General features: G+C 42.9%; 2 protein-coding genes and 1 non-coding gene across 8 annotated transcripts; 1 reads left to right on the top strand and 2 right to left on the bottom strand.

Moving 5' to 3' along the window:
* Positions 1 to 2,622: 2,622 nt before the first annotated feature.
* On the bottom strand, positions 2,623 to 2,711 carry TRNAS-UGA (transfer RNA serine (anticodon UGA)). Its single transcript has one exon. It is a non-coding gene; the product is annotated as a tRNA-Ser (tRNA).
* Positions 2,712 to 3,076: 365 nt separating this feature from the next.
* Positions 3,077 to 23,695, top strand: LOC147602571 (uncharacterized). Of its 6 annotated transcripts, none has more exons than XM_086797868.1 (6): positions 3,080 to 3,231; positions 3,460 to 3,542; positions 20,801 to 21,354; positions 22,082 to 23,012; positions 23,125 to 23,170; positions 23,274 to 23,695. In XM_086797868.1, the coding sequence occupies exons 3-4, from the start codon at positions 20,926 to 20,928 to the stop codon at positions 23,009 to 23,011; spliced, it is 1,359 nt and encodes a 452-aa protein (XP_086653994.1). In that variant the 5' UTR covers positions 3,080 to 3,231; positions 3,460 to 3,542; positions 20,801 to 20,925; the 3' UTR covers position 23,012; positions 23,125 to 23,170; positions 23,274 to 23,695. The 6 variants fall into 6 exon arrangements, with proteins under 6 accessions (XP_086653996.1, XP_086653994.1, XP_086653992.1 ...); XM_086797866.1 differs by having other exon boundaries at positions 23,257 to 23,695; XM_086797867.1 differs by having other exon boundaries at positions 20,820 to 21,354; positions 23,125 to 23,695.
* On the bottom strand, positions 17,006 to 17,584 carry LOC147602572 (uncharacterized). The gene has a single exon (XM_086797874.1). The coding sequence runs from the start codon at positions 17,582 to 17,584 to the stop codon at positions 17,006 to 17,008; it is 579 nt and encodes a 192-aa protein (XP_086654000.1).
* Positions 23,696 to 24,301: the final 606 nt, after the last annotated feature.

Here is a 24,301-nt window from a genome sequence, read left to right as displayed (position 1 = left end):
CTGCCGTCCTTATTGAGCAACATAGGGACAATCTCTCTCCTTTTCATTCTTTTTCTTGAGGATTTTGAAAAATTCTTTTGAAGGCCTATCAACTTTTCCTACCCACAATTCTCTGATGTAAAGGTGAAGGTTTTGATAGCTGATTTCCTCCTCTCTCTTGAGGTGTCAGGTTTGGCTTGAAGCAACTCATCCTCGTGAAATTGCTCTCTCCCTTCATTGATCAGTTTTACCAATCTATTAACTTGAGCATACTTCCTATCTCTTTTTTGAACCCTAATTTTGGTAATCTCTATTTGATAGCAAAAGCCCATGCATTGATTTCCCCAATCACCCAGATTTGCTTGATGCCTATTTGACGGAGGGAAGCGGGAAAATTTTGCCAGGTGCAACATGACAGCCTCGTCATTGCTCTTCACTTTTAAAAGTGGCAACCGGAGAGAAACCCGCTAGGTCTCCCACACTACAGCGCTTCCCAGAGCCCAGGTTGCCAAAGCAGTAACCAGTCCACACTCCTCTAGCACATCACCGTTTTGGGCTCCATGCCTAGCGCCAGGGCACGACCCACCCGCCGTCTGTAAACTGGCCACTTCTGCCTTGCCATAGCAACATGTAACCGATTGCCGCTGTAGCTTTAACAGCCCCTCTCAAGCAGGCTCTAGAGAATTAAGTTAAATTAATAACCCGTATAAAAAGCTAGTTGTTGCAAACGAACAATCGTGTATGTCATATACCTCATACCAATTGAGACCACCTCTTCTTAATATCTTCCTCCATATGGAACACCAACACACACACACATATACACATATTGTGAAACAAACATGAGGCAGACTCACCAACCATATATCCGAATGCATTGCAGAAATAAGTTGGCAATGCGAGGTGTCCCAATGCATAATACAAGATGCTTTCCACACCATGCATCCAAGGTTCGGCAAGCCACATCATGTTCTTGGGCTAGACTAGATCTAGAGCCACACAACTCTATATGCTCAAATGTTCGCATCCCCACTTGCTTCTATAGGCCCATGCCTCTCTTAGTAACCTACCTTTCAGAAACTTCATGGAATTATTAATCCATTCTCCCAACTAGCCCATGTTAGACCCTACATCGCCTATCTGGTTCAAACCTATCCCTTGGTCGGTCCATGCTAGGATTGTGTAATACTATGAATTAGATCTCTTGGCAATTACCTTTTATGAGTATTGAATCATTGTTGTAGCGTGGGATCATGCTCCTTAGAACCTATTGCAACGTCCAAGTTAATTTGGCCTAAGACGCATTTATAGTGGGGTCGTGCTCCTTAGCACCTATTGTGACAACAGCCAAGTTAATTTGGCATAGGAAGCATTTATTATATATGAGATAACATAGCCTTTAGAAACATAATAAGCACAATTACCATTTTCCCTTGAGAACTTGGCCCCCCTTCTCATCATGACACCTCCATGGGAACTCAAAGCAGAAGACGTTTTTTTTTTTTGCATTCTCACTGGCCAAGTTAACTTGGCGATGAGAAAGCCCTCTTACAGCTATGTCCCACGAAGACTAACAAAGTCGAACAATTTCTTAAATAGCACGAATCCCTAAAAACACAAGTTGAAAATTAGCAAAGACAGTTATTTTTAGGCAATTTTATCAAGTCTTGTAGCTTGAAAAGCCACATGCCCTATTTTTATTGAGCCCACTTGCTCATATATTCAACTTTTTTTTTGTGTGCTTATTCAGGGGGGCTTCAGACGTGTCTGTGGACAAGCACAACCCCCTTGCACCTCGGAAAAAAAACCTTTATCCATTGGACATCGTCTCGCGGGCTTGTCCGCATGATCTCCAGACAATCGGGACAAAGGCTCTGCTTATTATTAAAAAGATTCCCATCAATATCAAAGCAATGTGGTGCACATGACACTGGTGGTTGGTTGAGATTGTGTGCTCGAATCTTGTTGGACCTAGTTCTATCAATTTTGTAAAGTGTTCGGGGGTTAGGTGAACTAGACATGCTAGTAGATGAAAAACTAGTCATTTTGTCTATGGGGTGTAGGTGCTCCTTACATTTTTCCCACGGACAATGTGAAGATTTTCTTATAAGGACAACTTTTTTTTTTGCATGAATAGAACTTGTGCATCATGCAAGAGGAGGACCAACCATTTATTTAATGCTGCCCAACAACCATGGAAATCTTTATAAATAAAATCATTGTGGGATGCAACTTGCATAGTTAATTGTTTTTTGACAGACATCAAGCTTGTTTTTGAACATTTTGGCCCTTAAAAACTTGAAATTTTTAAAATGCCCTTTAAAAATTACTTAAAAATATAAAAAAATTCTTATATTTTACTAAACCAGTGGCAAGAACATTTCTACCACCTCTTCTCTACAAGAAAGGCTTATTTGTCTCTTACCAGCGTAAGAGTAAATAATATTCTCAGTACCTTTCTTCAAGTTAACTCAATATCTTTTTCTAATGCACCTCTCGCACGAAGGGTCAGGGTCAATCAGGTTTCCCAACCACCGGTGTCTGTCGACGAGCCATCCCCCGCTCAAGTTGATCTATCCAATAGTAGGAACAAATTAGTCGTCCAGTATGTCCCTGAATATTTGTTGGAATTAAGCCAATAGTAGGAGAGAGAGGGATTCGAACCCTCGATGGCGTTTCGACACCATGCCAGTTTTCAAGACTGGAGCCATGAGCCACTCGACCATCTCTCCTGGAGAGGCGGATTCCTTACCCAGTAATCGAAAGTATTAATCATCTACTTTAGGTGAAGTAGGAATCTTATCAATCTCAAGACATATGTATTGTATCAAGATCCACCTCTACTGTGAAAGATATATAGTGGGAGGAATCTCATAAGATTGATCGTTGATCGCGGAGTGTTGATCGCGGAGTGGCTGTGGATGATCATTCCGAATGGCGAGATTTTCACTTTCATGCGACGACTCATTAATAGATTCAGTGACATTAGATTATGGGTGGGTAGACAAATGCCTAGACTTCTGCGATTATTGTCTACCAAACCAGTCGATTTTGAAGGGCAAGGGTGCCCGTCAAAAATGAAGCCTAAGTCTGCCAGTGTGAAGGCCCTCTCTTAGACACAATCAAATTTTTTGGTTAAATTTAGTCATCATCATCAACTCCACGACACTGTTTGTGGGAAGGGGAGAGCTTTTGTGCAGCTTCAACATCGGATCGTGTTCCCGTCCCTCGCGGCCCCCAATACACTATATTGTAATCTCTCTCTCTCTCTCTCTCTCTCTTTTGTTTTCCCTTCTTTTTCCTCCCTTCTTCGACTTTTTTGCCTCCCCCTACCCTCCACACCTGCTGTCCACACTCGAGTCACCTGCTGTCCGCACTCGAGGAGTGACCTGATGATGACCTGTTCCACCTTTAGTACTCACTCTATCAAACCCTAACATACATGGCTGCATCTTCTTCCTCGTCCTTGTCGTGTTGCAGATCATCGGCAGCAGCAGGCAAATCTTCTCACACGCGGCCGGACGCCATGCCTAGAGATTACGTCTTTGTCGTCAATCCAAATGGTAAGCTACACATTAGTCCGCTCGAGTGTGAAAGCACAATTTTCTCTTCAGGTGAGGTCTTTGCATTGATGCTTAGTTTGGGGTTGTAAACGATAAGCCTTTCGTATAGAAAATGTGGCTCCTTATGCCTGAAACTTTGGGGTGGGTATGTTGGCGTTGCAAAGCTGCATTCAGGGTCGAAAATTTGGAGTGATGTGGAAACTAGCCCTTTACATAAGGAACTTACATTTGTCTACCGTGCAAATGCTGTCTACCAAGCTATGTAGCTGACAAACAAAAGCTTAGAAAGAAAAAAAACAAGGCAAAACAGTCTCTCCTCCCCCCTCCTTGGAAGAGATGAAAAAAAGCAGGGATCCATTTTGTCAAGAATCACGCAATGAAGATAAGTACTCAAGACGGTCAGTCAAGAAGGTGCCTAACTCAAGAACCAAAGGTCAAAATGCCTTAAGCTTATGACCAGATGAGAGCTCAAAAACCGACTATCAAAAGATTCACCAACTAAAGAATTGATAACTTAATGTGTTTATGTTTGAAATGATATAGTCCACGCATGGTGTTTAAACCATCCACACGTCCATTAAAATGTTCTAAAGGACACCTTTTGGGCCTCCACAAAAAATTTATTGTTCTTGGTTGCTTATCAAGATACACATGCACCCAAATGCATTGCAATCCCCTTGTTACTGGATTTGAAAGAAATGGCTTTTGTTTTGTTTTTGTTTTTTTGCCTACTTTACCTCTTGGAGTCCTTGGTCTTTGTTGCATGCCTTCCCTCATGCATCTCATTGTGGTGCATACCTATGCTCCTCTAAGCAATATCGGCTTTCACCTCTCCTTTTTCTCTTTCCTTATCCCTTTGTTTGGAGGGATAGTGTATCAGTAATGGAACCTTTGATGAGTCTATCCATGCAAGAGGAGAAAATGTGTCTATAGAATGCACGGAGAAGCTCCAAGAGGAGAACATAAGCTAGTGGTCATGAAAACACCGAAAAGACATTTGGAAGCTTCAATAGCAATTCAACTTGAGACGTAAGAGAGGTAAGGAAGCTAACTTGCAATGTCTTAGGGCTAAGATGCTCAAATGGGCCAAAGAGATGATTGAGTGCATCACCCATGTGAGTGCTTGCTTCCTACTTGCAGTTGTCTTGTAGGCAAAGTATGGGGCAGAGTATGGCCTGACTTGGGCAGTTTTGCAGCCCAATAGCTGTCCGACGGTGCCTAGGACATGGACCAACAGTTGCTACACAATTTGAGTACAATATGAAAACAAGAAAAGGCCTTTTGGATGATTTTTTTGGGTCATAAATGCCCTAGCCGACTTGAATTCTACTTGCTATCACTTCCCTACATAAAGGTAAGCCAAGGGTTATTTTTGAGCATTCAAAATGCAAAGGTTGTCACGTGCACACTTGCTATGCTAGGGTTGCCACGTGGACATTCTGCTTAGTCAGTACACTTAGGACTCCTTTTTTGATGGGCACTCCGCATGTTGTGAGGCCTTGTCCTAGGACATGTCGACAGGCACCATCTAGGTCTAGGGTTGAGTGAGTATCAAAGTCTCGGACAAGTCAAATGTAACCCACTTAAACAGTGTTAGCACATTCATCCCCAGATTCTGCTCTTTTATGGTGCCCATTTGGTCCCTTTTGCATGGCCCTTGCTTGTGGGCTGGCCACCCCTTTAGTCGGCCAGCTTACCTCTACTATAAATAGTGGGTGCTGGCCTCTCATTGTTCATTCAGTCTTATACATATTTTGCTCCCTCACTTATGAGACTTGTAGTGTCTCTTGCTTGGGACTGTTTTGCTTCAGTATATTCAGCATAGTGTTCTCCATATCTCTCTCTCTCTCTCTTGCACTCTCTGTTCAGCACATTCTAGTGCCACTCTGCTTCCGCTCTGTGCACTCTTTCATGGTATCATCGCTCCCAGTTTAGCAACCTCTTTGCTGCCCCAGATTCAGCACTATTTTAAGCACCCTCTCCTCTGCGTTTTCTCTCAGATTTGCAGTCCTTTGCTGCTGCGTTTTCTGGACAGCACCTGCTGGTCTTTTCGCCTACAGTTTGGCTTCACCGACACAGCCATCAGGTACTCTTTGATCAGCGTTTTCTTTTCCACGTGGAGATTGGACATAGGCGGCCTGTTTTTTCTGGGCAACAGCCTTCTGTGTGCTGCGTTTTCCTCTCCAGTGGGCAACAGCCTTCTGTGTGCTGCGTTTTCCTCTCCAGTGGGCTTTCCCCTTTGTAGAGGGGGTCTGTGGTGTTTCAGGCTTTGGAGGCACTCTTGGTACTTGTGGAGGACACTTCTACTTCAGAGTTTGTGCAATTTTTTTCTTGAGATTGAGCCCAAGCTTTTGTGATGGCTGCACCGACTTTTCTTCATATGTTTGCCGAGTCTGCCAAGTTGGATGGTTCCAACTACACCCTATGGAAGGTGAAGGTGAAATTGGCCTTGCGTGGCATGGATCTTTGGGTTTGGCCTGTTACACCGGCCAATGCCACCCCCCCACCCTTGCTTCCGATGGTGCGACTAAGGCAGAGATTGATCTTTGGCAGTCGAATGATCGACGCGTTTTCTCCTTTCTGATGTTGAACTGTTAGGATTCTGTTCTCTCTCATGTCGTAGAGCAGATGCTGCACATGAAGTTTGGAAGGCTTTTGCAAATCTCTATGAGATTAAGTCTCCGGGTCGGATTTTGGCGTTGGAAAAGCAACTTATGAACTTATCAGTTTCTGCCTTTCCATCTTTATCTGCTTTCATCTCGAAGATGAAAGATCTCCGAAACGAGCTTGCTGTTTGTGGCAAGGACATCTCCACAGAGGACATGGCTATTCGGCTGCTCTCCAAACTTCCAGAGAGGACATCTCCACAGAGGACATGGCTATTCGGCTGCTCTCCAAACTTCCAGAGAGGTTTGATGCATACTTTGAGTCTCTTGTTTCTTCTCCTCGTCCTGTTCTAGTTACTTGGGAGGAAGTTCTCCCCTCCGTTATGCAGATTGAGTCTCACTTTGAGGAGCGGGCTGGCACCTCTGGTGGCCTTGATGGAGCTTTGGCAGTGTGAGATAAAGGGAAGAATCAACAAAAGAAAGGAAAAGGGGGTTCTGACAAGAACTCCAAGGATTCCGACAAGGATAAAGACAACAAGTCTTCAAAGAATAAGGACATTGAATGTCATTATTGTGGCAAGAAGGGTCACAAGTCACCCCAATGTCACAAGAAGAAGCGTGATGAAGCAGCAAAGAACTCTTCCTTAACGGCGGTGTCTCAACCCAAGAAGGATGATGGCATTCTTCTCTTAGCACGTACTCGGCGTATACTTGCTCTTGTGACTTCTCAGTCACGGTCTTAGATTGTTGATAGCGGTGCTAGTGCTCATATGACACCCTATCAAGATTGGTTCGAGGACTTCATTGCCAGATCAGGTGAGATCACTCTGGGTGATTTTTCTTTTGTGCCAGTGCATGGATATGGCACTATCTCCATCTTTCATTTTGACGCGGACAAGAGGTACTTCTCTAACGTTCTGTATATTCTAGATTTGGCTTTTAACCTTTTGTCAGTGAGTGCTCTTACAGCTTAGGGTGCGGAGGTGATCTTCTCTCATTATGAGATTACCATTCGTGATAAGGCGATTGGTAGCATCTTGGCCCACGGAGTCCAAGATAGTGGTCTCTACAAGTTGACCGCTCTGCTTTCTTTTGGTGCTTCGTTTGCTCTTTGGCATGCTCGGTTAGTCATTTGAGCTATCAGCTTCTGCAGCGAGCTTTGAAGGATGGGTTGGTTGAGGGATTACCGACCATCAAGGCTCCGTCTACTGCTTGTTCCTCTTGTTTACAGGGGAAGTAACACCGAGCCGCCTTTTCGAAGGAGGCGACACAGATCTGTCCTCCACAGGTACCAAGAGTGCCACCAAAGCCTGAAACACCATAGACCCCCTTTACAAAGGGGAAAGCCCGCTGGAGAGGAAAACGCAGCACACAGAAGGCTGTTGCCCAGAAAAAACAGGCCGCCTATGTCCAATCTCCACGTGGAAAAGAAAACGCTGACCAAAGAGTACCTGATGGCTGTGTCGGTGAAGCCAAACTGTAGGCGAAAAGACGAGCAGGTGCTGTCTAGAAAACGCAGCAGCAAAGGGCTGCAAATCTGAGAGAAAACGCAGAGGAGAGGGTGCTGAAAATAGTGCTGAATCTGGGGCAGCAAAGAGGTTGCTAAACCGGGAGCGATGATACCATGAAAGAGTGCACAGAGCGGAAGCAGAGTGGCACTAGAATGTGCTGAACAGAGAGTGCAAGAGAGAGAGAGAGAGATGGAGAAAACTATGCTGAATATACTGAAGCAAAACAGTCCCAAGCAAGAGACACTACAAGTCTCATAAGTGAGGGAGCAAAATATGTATAAGACTGAATGAACAATGAGAGGCCAGCACCCACTATTTATAGTAGAGGTAAGCTGGCCGACTAAAGGGGTGGCCATCCCACAAGCAAGGGCCATGCAAAAGGGACCAAATGGGCACCATAAAAGAGCAGAATCTGGGGATGAATGTGCTAACACTGTTTAAGTGGGTTACATTTGACTTGTGCGGGACTTTGATACTCACTCAACCCTAGACCTAGATGGTGCCTGTCGACATGTCCTAGGACAAGGCCTCACAACATGCAGAGTGCCCATCAAAAAAGGAGTCCTAAGTGTACTGACTAAGCAGAATGTCCACGTGGCAACCCTAGCATAGCAAGTGTGCACGTGACAACCTTTGCATTTTGAATGCTCAAAAATAACCCTTGGCTTACCTTTATGTCGGGAAGTGATAGCAAGTAGAATTCAAGTCAGCTAGGGCATTTATGACCCCAAAAAAATCATCCAAAAGGCCTTTTCTTGTTTTCATATTGTACTCAAATTGTGTAGCAACTGTTGGTCCATGTCCTAGGCACCGTCGGACAGCTTTTGGGCTGCAAAACTGCCCAAGTCAGGCCATACTCTGCCCATACTTTGCTTACAAGACAAGTGCAAGTAGGAAGCATGTCCACATAGTACTCACATGGGTGATGCACTCAATCATCTCTTTGGCCCATTTGAGCATCTCAGCCCTAAGACATTGCAAGTTAGCTTCCTTACCTCTCTTACGTCTCAAGTTGAATTACTATTGAAGCTTCCAAATGTCTTTTCGGTGTTTTCATGACCACTAGCTTATGTTTTCCTCTTGGAGCTTCTCCGTGCATTCTATAGACACATTTTCTCCTCTTGCATGGATAGACTCATCAAAGGTTCCATTATTGATACACTATCTCTCCAAACAAAGGGATAAGGAAAGAGAAAAGGGAGAGGTGAAAGCCGATATTGCTTAGAGGAGCATAGGTAACGTGAAACAAGGTCCCTAGTAAGCTCACAAGCTCAAGGGTTATGGAGTTCCTAGCCTCCACCCATGGTCCAAGAGTTGTATTAGTTCAAGCTATCTCTTTTGTAAGAGTTCAAGAGCAAGAATTAATACAAAAAGCCTTTCGAGGGGGGGTCGGCCTCAAGCATTCCGGCCCTCAATCTTGTCCTTTGTCTCATGGCAACACGGATAAAGTTCTTAACTTTATCCAGCAGTTTGATGCGGCGTTTGGTGGAGAACACTTCACCGAACAATCTAAGCTTCGCCATGTTGCCATGTATATGCAACGATCGGCCCGTCAATGGTGGGCAAGCTTATGAGCTCAAGGTTGACGGCCCAAGACATGGCGGGAATGTAGAAACGCTATCATCAAGCAGTTTCTAAGCGACCAAGCTCAAGACGATGTGCTTACATCTTGGCATGCTCTCAAACTCGAAAGAGGAGAGAGCATGCAACACTATATAGACAAGTTTTGGGACCTCCATCTCAAAGCTATTGTCTTTAAAAAGATCAAATTCTCGGAGCAAACGCAGCAGTTCCTGGCTGGACTCCATGAAGATGTGCGTGGATACGTCCATGCTCAAAAGCCTGCGAGTATTTCTGAAGTTATTCATCACTCCTTGGTGGGTAGCAAAATCTTCCCATCCAACGTACACACACACACACACACACACACACACACACACACACATATATATATATATATATGTATGTATGTATGTACGTATGTATATATATGTCATACTTTTAATATTGCTCATAATTTTTTACTAATAAACCTTGTACATTTTCAACTCTTCATCTTATGTGAGCATTTACTCATTTTTGGGTATCTTCTTTTTCAAATTGGATTTATCTCCTCCCTACACATGGATTGATGCTATTGGCCCATAGGAACCTTAATTGGACCATAATCCAAAAATTTCTGAAAATCTAGATCCTTAGACTAAGGTCCTTTATACACATTTCCAATTAATTCCAATTGCACATTGGAAAGTTCTTTTTTGAATTTCTTTTTCAGGGGAACTTATTTTAATAAGATGAGATAATTTTCTATCTAAAAATATTAAAAATCTGAATATTCTCTCTCTAGAATATTTTTTTTCTCTCTAGGCTAAAATAGTTAGCAACAGGGTCTTTATATTTCTGAAGAGGGTTGATTACAGGGGAAGATACTACATACGTACATACATACATACATATATATATATATATATGTGTGTGTGTGTGTGTGTGTGTGTGTGTGTATACGTTGGATGGGAAGATTTTGCTACCCACCAAGGAGTGATGAATAACTTCAGAAATACTCGCACGTATGTATATATATATACATACGTATGTATATGTATACAAATATACATACTTATGTATATGTATACATACGTATGTATCTATATATATACATATATACATATATATACATACGTATGTATATATATACACACACACACACACACACACATATACACACACACACACACACACATATATATGTGTGTGTGTGTGTGTGTGCATTGTGAGAGGTAGGTGAAAGAAAAAGCTAACATAGAAAAGCTATGGCGAAAGTGTTGTTCAAGATGAAGAAGATGCTGAATAGGAGTACTCTAAAGTGGGAGATGAACATGAACATGCATGTGTTCAAAATGAAAAAGAAGAGGCACAATCAACTCTCCACCCAACCATTTTATGCAGCACTCCTTCCCTTGACTTGCATTTAAGGCACCTAGAGGTTGTTCCCACGTTGGGCCTTGCGCGTTGCCCTCACGAACCTCTAGCCCCTAGCTCTCCCAAGTCCTAGGTGGCGATGCATAACCCCCGAGCTTGACCCTTGGATGCTAGCCCCCAGTCATGTGCCCCTAAGTCGGCTATCTAGGCGAGAGCACGGTGAATCTTGTGACCCACGATGAAACGCCTAGCCTGTAAAAGTGTAACATTCTCTCCCCCTTTAACTATGGGAAGTGTTTTTTGACAAGGACCTCAGATTCCCAAGTGGCATCCGTCAGAGGTAGACCCTTCGAGGCAACTAGAAACTCTCGAAGAGTGAGGTTCCGAAGCTGTTTCTCCCTTCGATGTAGTATCTTGTCTAGACCATGGTCAACCGTTTCTTGTTCGTGCAGTGAAACACTTCCATCAATTAGATTATCATCTTTAGAAACAGACTTCTTTAATTAATTAACATCTTTAGAAACAGACTTCTTTAATTAATTAACATGAAACACTGGATGACAATGAGGAGGTAACTCCTACTGATATGCCACATCACTAAGCTTCTTGAAAATCTTCCAAGGTCCACAAAACCATGGTGAGAGCTTAGGGCACTTTTCGGTGGATAACGAGGTGGATTTTGAAGGAACGAGGAGAAACACTCGTTCTCCTTCCTTAAAAGTTCGTATAGACCTTTTCTTGTCTGCATAGAACTTGCTGCATCTTTGCCTTGGCTGAGGTTAAATTTTGTTGCATTCTTGCCAAGAATTTCTGCCGCACTAGGGCATTTCTCTGAGGTACCTATGGTGGCAGGTACTAAAGGTGACATGCCATAATTCATCTCAAAAGGTGATAACCCAGTCACTTTGAGAGTTCTATTATTATATGCAAATTCCATTAATGGCAAATACTTGCCCCAATCTGTTTGCCTCTTGAACACATAGGCTCTCAACATATCCTCGAGTACTTGGTTGACCCTTTCCATTTGACCATCAGTCTGCGGGTGGTCACCGCTACTCATATTTAGGGAAACGTGGAGATGACTAAAAACATGCCTCCAAAAATATCCCGTAAATCTAACATCCTTGTCCGATACGATGGATGTAGGTAACCCATGTATTCTAAGGACATTCTGGATGAACAGTTCTGCGACTTGTGGAGCTTCCACACTTTTTCTTGTAGGTATAAAATGAGCCATCTTGCTCAGTCTATCCATTATCACCAAAATAGTATCTTTTGCTCTTTGGGTTCTAGGGAGTCCATGTATATACTTTGCCAATTATGTTCTGGAATCTGTAAAGGTTTCAGTAACCCAAGCACCTTAACTCTCTTTGCTTTATTCACTTGACACTAAAAGCATTGTTGGACATACTTGTGGACATCTCGCGTGAGATTTGGCCACCAAAACTTCCTTCTAACAAGCTGGGATGCCTTGTCAATACCAGGATGGCCTGCACAAGGACTATCATGGTTTCTTGAAGTACTTTTGTCCTTAGTTACCATGCACCAGGAACGCATATCTTTCCTTTCTGTTTAAGAAATCCATTCTCCATCGAGAAATTTGAAAGCAAACTTGACAATGGTCTATGTGATGGGTCAGATGGCACTAGCTCATCATTATTAGTTATAGCAGGATCGATCTGAGACCAAATGGACTGTAGAAATGGGTCCTCTAGCTGTGCTTCCTTAATTTCTTGAAGCAATGAGCTTGCTAGAATGGTAAAGCTCATAGAATACATAATTCTAGATAATGCGTCCGCAACTACATTATCTTGACCCTTTCTATATTGAATTTCCATGTGAAATTCTTGCATTAATTTGGCCCACCGACCTTGACGGCCTCAAAGGTTGGGTTGATTGCAAAAAATTTCAAAGTATGGTGATCCATAAACACAATAAACTGAGCACCATAGAGATAATGTCGCCAGATTTTCAAAGCATGAATTATCGCATATAATTCTTGCTCATGAACGGCCTATCTTTGCTATGCTGGTGGAGAGAGTTTCTTACTCTCAAAAGCAATGTGTCTACCCTCTTGGTTTAAAATCGCCCCTACAGCTTTGCCCCACTGGCATCTGTTTCTAGGGACAAACAATTTTTTTGGATCCACAATCTTAAGAATTGGAGCTGTTGAAACAGTTTGTTTCAAAGCTTCAAAACTTTCTTGTTGCGTAGAGGTCCATTCATCAACCTGCCCTTGCAAAAGATTAGTCATGGGTGCTGCAATAAAAGAGTACCCATCTATGACCTTGCGGTAAAAGCCTGAGAGACCTAGGAAGCATCTCAAAGCCATAATGTTCAGCGGAACTAGCCGTGCCAAAATGACGGCTACTTTCTTGGGATCCATCTTGATCCTGTCCGCAAACACAATCTGACCAAGATAATCAATTTCAGTCGAACAAAGAAAAGTCTTTTCATGATTAGCAAACAAACTTTTTTCCTTTAAAGCTTGAAACACAGTGCGAAGATGTGGTTCATGTTCTTGCAAACTTTTGTTGTACACTAGCACATCGCCAATAAAATCAACAATGAATTTACCCATAAATGGTCGAAGCACATCATTCATAAGCATCATAAAAGTAGCTAGAGCATTGGTTAGCCCAAATGGCATAACCAAATACTCATAATGACCAAATCTAGTCCTGAAAGCTGTTCTATATACATTTTCTTCTCTTACTCTAATCTGATGATAACCACTCTTTATATCTATCTTGCTAAAGACGGTGGCTCCATGTAGAGCATCTAAGAGATCATCAATCCTAGGCATAGGATAAGGATGCTTGACTGTTATTGTATTTAAAGCTCTATAATCCACACACATCCTAAAAGAACCATCCTTCTTTTTGACTAGCAAAACAGGTGAGGCAAAGGGTGAGAAGCTAGGATGAATCAACCCTTTCTCTAGGTACTCGTCCACCACCTTTCTGACCTTGTTCTCCTCTTGAAGGCTCATCCTATAAGGAAATCTTATGACTGGATCAACCCTTTCTCTAGGTACTCGTCCACCACCTTTCTGACCTTGTTCTCCTCTTGAAGGCTCATCCTATAAGGAGATCTTGTGACTGGATTCGCTCTCGGGATCAACTCGATCTTGTGCTCTATGTTCCTGTGTGGAGGCAAACCAGGTGGGAGTTCAGTTTTAAACACATCGTGAAAATCTGCTCTTATCTTATTAGAAAGAACTTGAGCAGGGCTGGAGGACTCCTCCCACTGTCGGATCCATCCGTGGATCTACTCTAGAAATTTTTAAAATATAATAAAATTAAATATACTTACATTCAAGTTTAAGCATCTTGGTTGCCTTCAGCAGCTTCTTATGTGAGAAGTCCGACTCCCCACAAATCAACAAGCGGCATCCCTCATACATGAACTGATAGACATGGGTGGAAAAGTCAATGATTGGTTTTTTCCAAGCATGCCATTGCTGCCCTAGCACTAGATCAACAAACCTTGCTAGGCGTGTGATTTCAAAATCCAATCTGTCCTTGTAGGATTGGATCTTGAAAGGGAGATCAACCACCCGCTGATCCCAAACCTCGGTCCCCTTGCTGTCAGCTAACTCCACCATATAATTATATTGCAATGCTTGCGTAGGGAGTTTAAGCTTCTTGACTAGCCTGGAACTCATGACATTGTGTGTAGAGCCTGTGTAAAAAAGAATCCTTATATGCATCCCATGCACTAAACCTTTCATGACAATTAAATCTTTGTCGGCAAAACGATAACCTTTTTGTGCCTTTGGAGATAGAAAAGCATCAGGTTCTGTGGGCACTTTCTTGGTTACCGAGACGGCCAAGATCATACTAGGAGGTCAGAATTTGAACTCTGGTCTTCCTCCTCGTCTTCTTCTTCCTCACTCAAGGGATTTACAACCATATTGGCCGTTATCTTGGACTTCTTGGGACAATCCTTGAACTTATGACGTCCTATACATCCGTAACAAAGGCCCTCTTTCATTGCCTTTTCCCTTTTTTGAGGTGTAAGGTGGGATTGGGTAAAGGCTCGCTCTGCCATGGCTGAAACCTTTCTTTTGACCCCTGCGGAAGTCTTGATCATATGGATCTCTCGTGCCTCTTTTTCCTTAGGCACATCCACAAAATGGTGACTAGTGTTAGGGTTGTTTGTGGGCCTAGAAAAGCAGCTCCACGAGGATTTCTGGCCTTCCCAACTTGGAAACCTCTTGCCATCCTCTAGCACCAAGGCCAATTCAATTGCCTCATTCAAAGTGCTACACTTTTCTTTACGCACCAACGGGCCCAAACTTTCTTTCAAACCCAACACAAACTTATGCACTTGAAGGAACTCAAGAATATGCTCAGGCACTTTAAGCAATATTTCCCTATACTTGTCGGCATAATCCTGCACATAAAAATTCTTTTGGCTCACAAAGAACCATGCATCAAGAGCCCTACTCCTCTCATATGGAGGTACGAAATTGTTATAAAATAACACTTTGAAATCTTTCCGTAGGCTCAAGCTTGTCTTGCTCAATCTTTTGCCACCAACGGTGAGCGAGCGGTGAGCAACATCTAGCAAGTTGTGCTGGATCTTGGCCACATCATCATGTATATGGCACAAGTGAAAACATTGCTCCTACTTGGAGAGCCATTGCTCGATTGGATCCGCAGTATACATAGTGGGCGTGCCATTATACCTTGGCGGCTTGAGGTCTTTGAGCTGCCATCGGGCCCTTGTATTGGGTGGCCCAAGATCTAGCTCATTCGATGTGCCAGCCCCTAAGTCATGGTCATGCTCAAAAACATCAGGAACCATAGGAGACCTGCCTTTGTCAATAGGCCTTGCCTTAATGAGAGATTGCATTTGCATCAAAATAGCTTGAAGTGTCTTCTCGAGGGTGTCCAAGCAACTTGCCATATCACTCTCTTGAACTACATGCTTATGCATCTCATCTTGGACCTCATGGTCCTGCATTTCTTCATTTGGGTCCATGATTTTGGTTTGGTTTGGTTTGGTTTAAATTTTTATAACACTCACAAATAAACAAGTTCATGCACAAATGCCATTTACATGGATTTACACAGGCATATGCTCTTTCCTTGTATGCATTTGACCTCAATCATCAAGCATGAGTGCGCATATGTGCCTTTTTGATGCATTTAAACCACAGTCAATTTCTGCACTTTTGGTTCACAAGGAAAATTTGATGGCTGAACCACGCATACATTGCATATGAGTGCCAAAAATTGTCATTCACTGACCCAACATGTGCAATACATCCCCTTGCTATGCATTTAAGACCAATTGTGCATCAATTTCATACTTTTGAGCAAAAACACCGAGAGCAAAAACACCAAAATTTGCAGAGATATTTGCCCCACAAAATCATGCAGTTAAAGCATCATAAAGCCTTGATTATGCATATTTGCCATCAGTGCATCGTTCTCAAGCATCAAAACCACAATTTTGCATGCATAAGAGAGAAAAAATGAGCATATCTGGCTCCAATCATCGCTAGAAGCGACCATGCAGAGGTTAATGGGGATGAAATTGCAGGTATGGAGTTGGTCCTTGATGTCTCACAACACCGTTGACTCCTAGGTGCATGGGTCGCTGCTCACCATGGTCAAATTTGAGCAATTTTGCTTGATCAATTTTGAGCGCACAAGGGATGATGATTTGGAGGTAGCAACTGGCTAGAACATACTCCAATAAACCCTCTATAAGCTCATCAAAACGGCTCGTCAAATGTCTTTGTGAGCACAAAGTTATGCGTCGCCAAAAATGGCTCCCGACAAAGATGCACCGATCAAACCTGTCGGCGCTGCGTTTCCCGTGCATGAATGGAGACTCAAATGATGTCGTAGAGTCATGTGGCCGGGGCCGGGTAGGCGCTCTTGAAGATGGTCAAGACGGCTCGACAAAAGCTCACTTGAGCTTGGAGTTATTAGAGCCCAAAGTTGGGTGCAAGAAGGGTTATTAGACACCTCACATGGTAAATGATAAGAGTATCTCAATGGACTTTATATTAGGAATTACCCAAAATGAGAAGCGTCTTTCTACTGTAAAAAGATCAACTCACACAATGAGGTTAATAATGCATTTGTAGAAAAGCTAGAAAGGTTTTGGGATTTTTGAATAACAAAAAGTTTGATAGCCATTGTTGGGATGACAAAAGGAAGTATAGTTGAGAGTGATGGTTAGAGAAAAAGAGTTAATTCAGAAAGCGGAGGGAGCAGACGCGAGGCAGAAAGGACGGGGCAGGCGGGTGGCGTAGACGCGAGGGCGGGGAGGGGGGTGTGCGTGCAGACTGCAGCGCGAGCAGGGGGGGAGCGAAAGCTTCAGCTGTACTCTTATCTTTATGTTGTGGTTGTAGAGATATAAAGAAGATAGCAGTCAAAAATTCATCCATCCATCTCTCCCTTGTGTGTTACTCTATTCTTGTGTGTGTCAAATCCAAGTAGACTCCAATCATAGTAACATCCATGTTCTCCCTCTGAAATTCTACATTTAATTTATTCAATTCAACCAAAACATCAGCCAGCAAATGCATCATAAACTGGACTTGAAAGATTGTGGCATAATTGTACCATTTTTTCTCATGCATTCTATATTGCTCCAAAATAGCAGGCATTAAGGGAACCAATCTTTCCATTACTTGGCCTCTAGATAGCCATCGAATTGCATGGATTTGTAAAACTTTCAAGTCTGCAATATGATACTCATGCATCAAGTTTCGAAGTTCGACATGTCGATTTGTTGATTTCCCTAACCATGCATATACCTTGTTTGCAACCTTATCAACAAAAGCAAACACATGAGGATTCGATGCAAAACCATCCTTTGCTGCAAGTGCCTCACGGTGGGCAATACAATGCACGCCCATAATTCGTGAAGCCGATGCTTGAAACCGTGCCACTACACCTGTCTTATGACCTGTCATTGCTGAGGCACCATCCGTTACAAATGCAACTAGTTTCTTCAAATCCAGATTACTCTCTAAGAGCATGGCATGGACAGCATTGTAGATTGCCTCCCCAGATGTTTCTCCATGGTTCTATCTGTACTTTCATCAATGAGGATTGAAAAAAATGGACTTTCACAAATTTCAGCATAGAAGTCTTGCCTAGTACAATCTCTTAAAGCCATCAAGAACTCTCTTCCAGATACGGGATTGGTTTATGCACCATACTCATCAGATGATGGCATATTAGGAGTGCCAAGTTCCCTTTGTAACTTACATTGAGTGGGATATTTCTCCAATGCAATATCATTGCATGCACAAAAGTGTACGAGCTTCATACAAGTGATTATTCTAAACTGTTCAGAATGCACCATTGTGTCAATACCCCCATCTATTGGTCCTTTGCCACCAATAGCCTTTAGCTTTGCATGATAAATACTTGTAGCTCTCCTATGATCTGCAGATTTTGCATGCTCATTCAAGGCTGAAAGCTGAATGCTTTGGGATCCACCCATTGTGAAAGTATTCACTCTTCCATCTTCTTCACACCAAGTGCATTTTATGCGGTCCTCATTACATGTAGACTTGCATAAATATGCCCAAGGATGTAGTAGAGCCCATTGAGTCCTCCACTTCCTTTTGGGTTTATTGGAAGAAGACTCTTGGGAAACCTCATTACAAGTTTTCGAGCTCCCACCACTACTCTCATGTCCTACATTGGCAATGGTCTGTCTTGACAAAAAAGAATCTATTGAAGGCTGTGACTTTTTCTTTTTGCCGCGTCCTCTATGAGGCACTAGATTGGGACGGTCAACCATCACTGAAAATATAAGAATAAAATAAGAAAAAGAAGCCACATGATAATAAAGAGAAGAGAGCATACGGTATACCTTAACGGTTAAGCACGTTCATTTATACAAGGCCGTTATACTCCTTACCAGTTAAGCATGTTCATTTATACAAGGCATATATACTACTATAGCAGGGGAACAACAGACTAACAACAAAAACAAGACACAAAAGGGAATAGCTGAAGATAGCTTAACAAAATGTTAACAATCCAAATAAGAATCCAACCTGGGAATAAATTGCAGCCAGCAGGTCCTTCCTCCACCAAGATCGGAAGTAGCTAGCTATGATCACAACTCACTAATCAAGATTCAAGAATCATAAAAGTAAGTTAAGAGAGAAAGACAGATAGAGAGCAATTTCATTTAATTGTACACAATCATACAATACAAAACCACCTCTATATATTATAACATTTGTCATAAGTAAACAATCCATTGCTAGATCTGTATTAGATCAACAACATGGCTATAAGTAAACAATCCATTTGTCTAATCTGCAAACTGAAGCAATCGTTCAGTAAATCAATTTTTTTTTCTAGGTTACATATGTTAACACATTAATTCCAAGATAAGTCATCAATACATATTCACCCATCTATAAGCAGATTCAAAGCTTTTAGAAATCAAAGAATGAAGAATCATACCCATCATCAGTCATAGTCGCCCATCCATAACCAGATTCACAGCTTTCAAAAAACAGCAAATCATGCCCATCATTGAGTAATAGATTTTCTAGGATTCAAAGATTATAGAAACCTTCAATCGTATATTATAAAGAGTATAATCAAGCAATAGCTAGATACTTGAGACAAGTGCTGAGAGGTTGAGAGGATGAGCTCCCAATGGATGCTAGGACAAGTGACATGTTAACCAGTCACCAGTGAATCAACAATGCAGACTAAGTGAGCACTGAGTATAACTCACCCAAATGAAGCCATTTTTATAGTCGGAGCCACACGTGCTAGCTAGTAGCGGCCAACTATCACTGATTCACTGCCATCTTCATTGAAAGAAATCTGCGAGGAGATTATTTGCAGAGTGGCCCCGCAGCAGATGCACACTGCACACTGCACAGCCGGCTAGCTAGTAGCGGACCACCCAGGCGTCTAGCTAGTAGCGGACCACCCAGGCGTCTCGAGTCTCGACTCTCGACTCTCCCTCACACTCAGGAGTCACTACTCACGAGTCACGCTGTACACACAGCTGGACAGAGAGGTGGCCGCCGTGGCCGGAAGAGGAAACGGGTTACGGGAGTGCCACTCAAGCGGTGCTGCGGTGGAGCGCTCAGGCTTCAGCGTTGGAACTTGGCACCGAATCACTCCGTGGGACGGACCCTCCACGGGTAGGTGGGGCCACCTCTCCAGATGGGTGAACTTTGAATACTACTGCAGCAGCAAACGCAGAGTTCTCAACTTCTCAATTAACGTCCTGAATCTTGATCAATGATAAACAAATCAAAAATTACAGAAAACGCAAGTAGGGAAGAGAGAGAGAGGTGACAGGCTACAGCCTACAGGTCGACCGTCGATGTATACAAGAGCAGCCATGGAGGATACGAATCACGATGAGTCGATGACCATGGACACTGGGTGATCCACGCTGCGTTCTTTGAGAAAAGGCAGGTGCCACCGTGCCAGGGCTTCGTGCAGAGGGTAGAAGCGAGTCGGGCCGGCCCGCTGGGTCTTAGAGGCTTGCCGCTCAACCTCCTTTAGGCTTCACTGGTGAGTCGTGACCGCGGTCCGCACCAGCCTCCAGGCTTAGAGTCGGGCGGCCGGGCCTTTGAGCCTAGAGGCTCATCCAGGAGCCTCCGACTCTCCGAGCCTCCTTCACCGCGGTCCGCACCAGGCTGGCTGGTAGCTATGAGCGGCTGAGCCTACAGGGGCCACATCGGCGGCTCGGCCTATGCATAATGCATGCATAAGAGGCCGCACCAGATGGCAGCTGGCACGGTGGCACCTATGGCACGCCGCACCATAATCATGACTCACCCACATCGGTCGACGGCCACCTGCAAGCCTGCATGCATAGGCCGAAGTTGGTGAAACTTAAAAGATCATTAATAACAAATTAAATAGTATTAGCATATTAGGCTTTAGCTAATTAGTAATAGCTATTAGCATTGAGCAAATTAGCAATTACCCAATTTACCCCCAACCCCAAATTCCAATTTTCAATGGCCCGTCGCCAGCAATTTGCGAAATTTGCAAATCATATATATATATATATATATATATATATATATATATATATATATATATATATATATATGAAAAAAAATGAAAAACACTTTTTAAAAAATGACATGTCATTTGAAAGGCATTTGAAATTAGTGTATTTCAGAGTGAAAAGTTAATTCTAAGGCATTGCATGTTTTTTGACATAGTTTTAAAAAAAAAACCTTTTTTGATAGGCAAAATCGCCCTTGACAGGTAAAACACCCGTCAAATTTAGGCCCTGGGCAAAACTACTTAACCAAAAGAGGAATTCTCTGCGTTTAATTCTCTGCACAGCCCGCGTTCATTTCTGTACGCCTTCATGGCTTCAAGTGGCAAATCCTTACGCTTGGGCTTGGCTGCCAGTAAGCTGAGCAAGCTTCTAAACCCCGAGTATGCGAAGCTAGCTTTCACTCTTCCACCCTCATCCTTAACCATTTGGAACCACCTCATAGATGAAATCCATGTTGCAGCAGAGGAGGAGGAAGGTGTCCCTTGCACACGGAACAAGGAGGAGATTTTGGCTTTTGTGGGTCGTTTCTTCTCTCCGCAGGTGGTAGAGAGACTAGATGAAAACTTGGATGTCTTGTCCAGCTCTTGGCTAGGGTTAGACTATACCTACCGACATGGAAAAGCTCTCTTCACCCAAATGATTGTGCATGGCATCGTCGAGGAGCATGTTCAAAGGACAGGCTCAAGCCTCTACAATTTCTTCGGTGTGTGTGACGGGCATATCCAAGAAACCCTTAAGGTATCAATTCATCCCTTTTGTCTGTAATGTAGTCTATAGTGCAATCGCATTTGTGTGTAATGTAATCTGTAATGTAACATTGTAATCTATAATGTATTCGCTTTTGTGTGTAATGTATCTCCATATCGCTTGTGTGTGTAATGTAAAATGTAATGTAATCTATAATGTAATCGCATTTGTGTGTAATGTAACCTGTAATGTAATGTAATCTATAATGTAACATTGTAATCTATAATGTAGTATGTAATGTAATCTATAATGTAATCGCTTTTGTGTGTAATGTAATCTAGCTCCATATCGCTTGTGTGTGTAATGTAATATGTAATGTAATCGTTTTTTATATGTTGTTCCCTTTTTTAGTAATTTACACAAGAAATTTTGGGCATTTTCCCATTTGGCCTTTCCCTTTATGTTTCCCTATAGTGCTCAACACATGAGCTTCTGTAGGCAAGGTGGAACATACCTAGCTTGGGACCCGGCAGCCCCTTGCCCCCTCCTTCAGGGCCGGCAGCCCCCTGCCCCCCACCCCCCCCACCGCACCTAGCTAGGTATGCTCCGCCTTGCCTACAGAAGCTCATGTGTTGTCGTAATCGGCAATGTGGGAAGCATAGTGGGAAAAGGTCTAAAACTTCTTCTTGTGCTAGCTCCATATAGCTTGTGGGTGTAATATAATCTGAAATATAATCTTTTTTTTATTGATATGTATTTTCTTTTTTTTATGAACTAGGAAAAGCTATATCTCATCATCGACAACACATCATATGTGGCTAGAAAGGCTTCAGGGGAAGGTGTTCAAGGGCACTCAAAGGATGGGTGGGAGACGCCTAAGAAGCTTTTCAAGCAGCGACGTAACAAAGGTGGAGGAGGTGGAGGTGGAGGTGGTGGTGGTGGTGGAGGAGATGGAGGTGGAGGCGGAGGTGGAAGTAGCTTAAGTGCTGCTTCGAAGAAGCTATTAAACAACTCGGTGCAGACGATCGATGTGTGGATGTCTAGTTTCATCACCCCTCCTAAAAAGAGCCAGGGAAAGAAAGAGACTTTAGCACAAAGGTCATTGTCATTTGTGGGGCATGAATGTGTGGATGAGGGCGCAATATATGATCCGGACATCTTGGGATCGGTTCAAGGAGACGTCTATTTGTACCATGGTACGCGGACATCATCCTTAGAACGGTTTCGAGATGAGGGCATTCTTCCCAAATTGCGCGCCAATGAATTCTCTAGGGGTACAGCATTCTATGTGTCAAATTCACTCAGACAAGCATTTGAACACCCTCTACATAAGAGTCCATCTAGAAAACTTGATCCCGTGAGCGTCATCGTATTTAGGGTGGATGCAAGTATTCTTCATGGTGAAAGGCCGCCTTCTCCTAATGAGAGACCTTTTGAGGTCATGTGGTTCCCCGATAGCAATAGAGAATGGCAAGAGTTTTGCATCAACAATCTGCAAGAGAAGGGCATGGCGCACAAGTGCGATTTGGTGATTGGCCCAATTTGTCTACCTTTCCCAGATATGACAGGGGCAAGTGCATTGCAAATTCCATTGCGCAATGGAGCTGGAGTTACACAGGTGGCCTTTTGTTCCGATCGATCACGGGAATGGCTTCAACGTTGTGCGGTTAAAGTGTTTTGCGAGAAAGGAAAAAAAGAGGAGCCTTGAGGTTAGAGCTGATTACAATGTGTCTGTTTATGTTGTGTGGTTTTATCACAGTAGCTTTTTCTTAAAGTAACCATTTTGACAACAGTATTCTGATTTCTGTTTGGGTGATGCAGGCTAGGATTGGGGGTATTCAGAGTATTTTCGGGTGCTTATATTGAGGTGTCATATTTCGTGATTTTTTACATTCTGTTTTGTGATTTTTTACCTCCAGTATCATTGCTTTAAAGTAGTTATTTTATATTCAGGTGTCATGCTAGTGCAGGTGGAGGTATCATGCATAAGTATACCTCTGGATGTGTATCGGTGTGCACCAAGGTAGTATGCACATCATTTTTGTAGGGCTCTTCACAGCATATGTACACCTTTGGAAGGTTTTTCAAGCAGGATAGCATGTACAAGTTTTTTGTAGTACCCTTTGAGGGGGTTTCAAAGCATGTAACTATACCTCTGAATGTTTTTTTTCATGCTGGTGGAGGTCAAGATAGTATGTACAATGGGTGGACATCAAGATAGTATGTACAACATTTTTGTAGTACCCTTTGAGAGGGTTTCAAAGCGTATAACTATACCTCAGGATGTTTTTTCTCATGCTGGTGAACGTCAAGACAATGTGTACAACATTTTTGTAGGCCCTTTTGCGAGGGTTTCAAAGCATAAATACACCCTTTGAATGTTGTTTGTCTCATGGAAGCTTTTGTAATACCAACCAGCAAAGACATGTAGTTTCACTTTCTTTAAGAGATATCTAACTAGAAAACCTACTTGACGGGTTTCAAGGAATTGCTTCACTGACTTGTTTAAGTTTGTGATTGGCCTAAGCCTTCTGATTCAGCTGTGGATGTGTATGAACTTGTTTGTGCGTTAACTCTTATGAGAGCAGGCTATAATTGTGCAGCTGTGGATGTGTATGAACTTGTGATTTTGTTTTTGTGTTAACTCTTACATGAGAGCAGGCTATATAAGTGTGCAGAGGAGGGCCCTTTGAGATGGCTTCGGAGCATATGTATACCTTTGGATGTGTAAGAACTTGTTTGTGTTAACACTTATGAGAGCAGGCTATAAAGTGTGCAGAGGAGGGCCTTTTGAGATGGCTTCGGAGCAGGCTATAAGTGTGCTGAGGAGGGCCCTTTGAGATGGCTTCAGACTATATGTATACCTTTGGATGTGTATGAACTTGTTTATGTGTTAACACTTGTGAGAGCAGGCTATAAGTGTGCAGAGGAGGGCCTTTTGAGACGGTTTCGGAACAGGCTTTAAGTGTGCAGAGGGCCCTTTGAGATGGCTTGCAAT

This window comes from Cibotium barometz, unplaced genomic scaffold (assembly GCF_041138505.1).
Source record: "Cibotium barometz isolate CiBa-2024 unplaced genomic scaffold, ASM4113850v1 ctg461, whole genome shotgun sequence".
Lineage (NCBI taxonomy): Eukaryota > Viridiplantae > Streptophyta > Polypodiopsida > Cyatheales > Cibotiaceae > Cibotium > Cibotium barometz.
The sequence above is the reverse complement of the archived record's forward strand: the minus strand, read 5'-3'. Positions and strand labels throughout refer to the sequence as shown.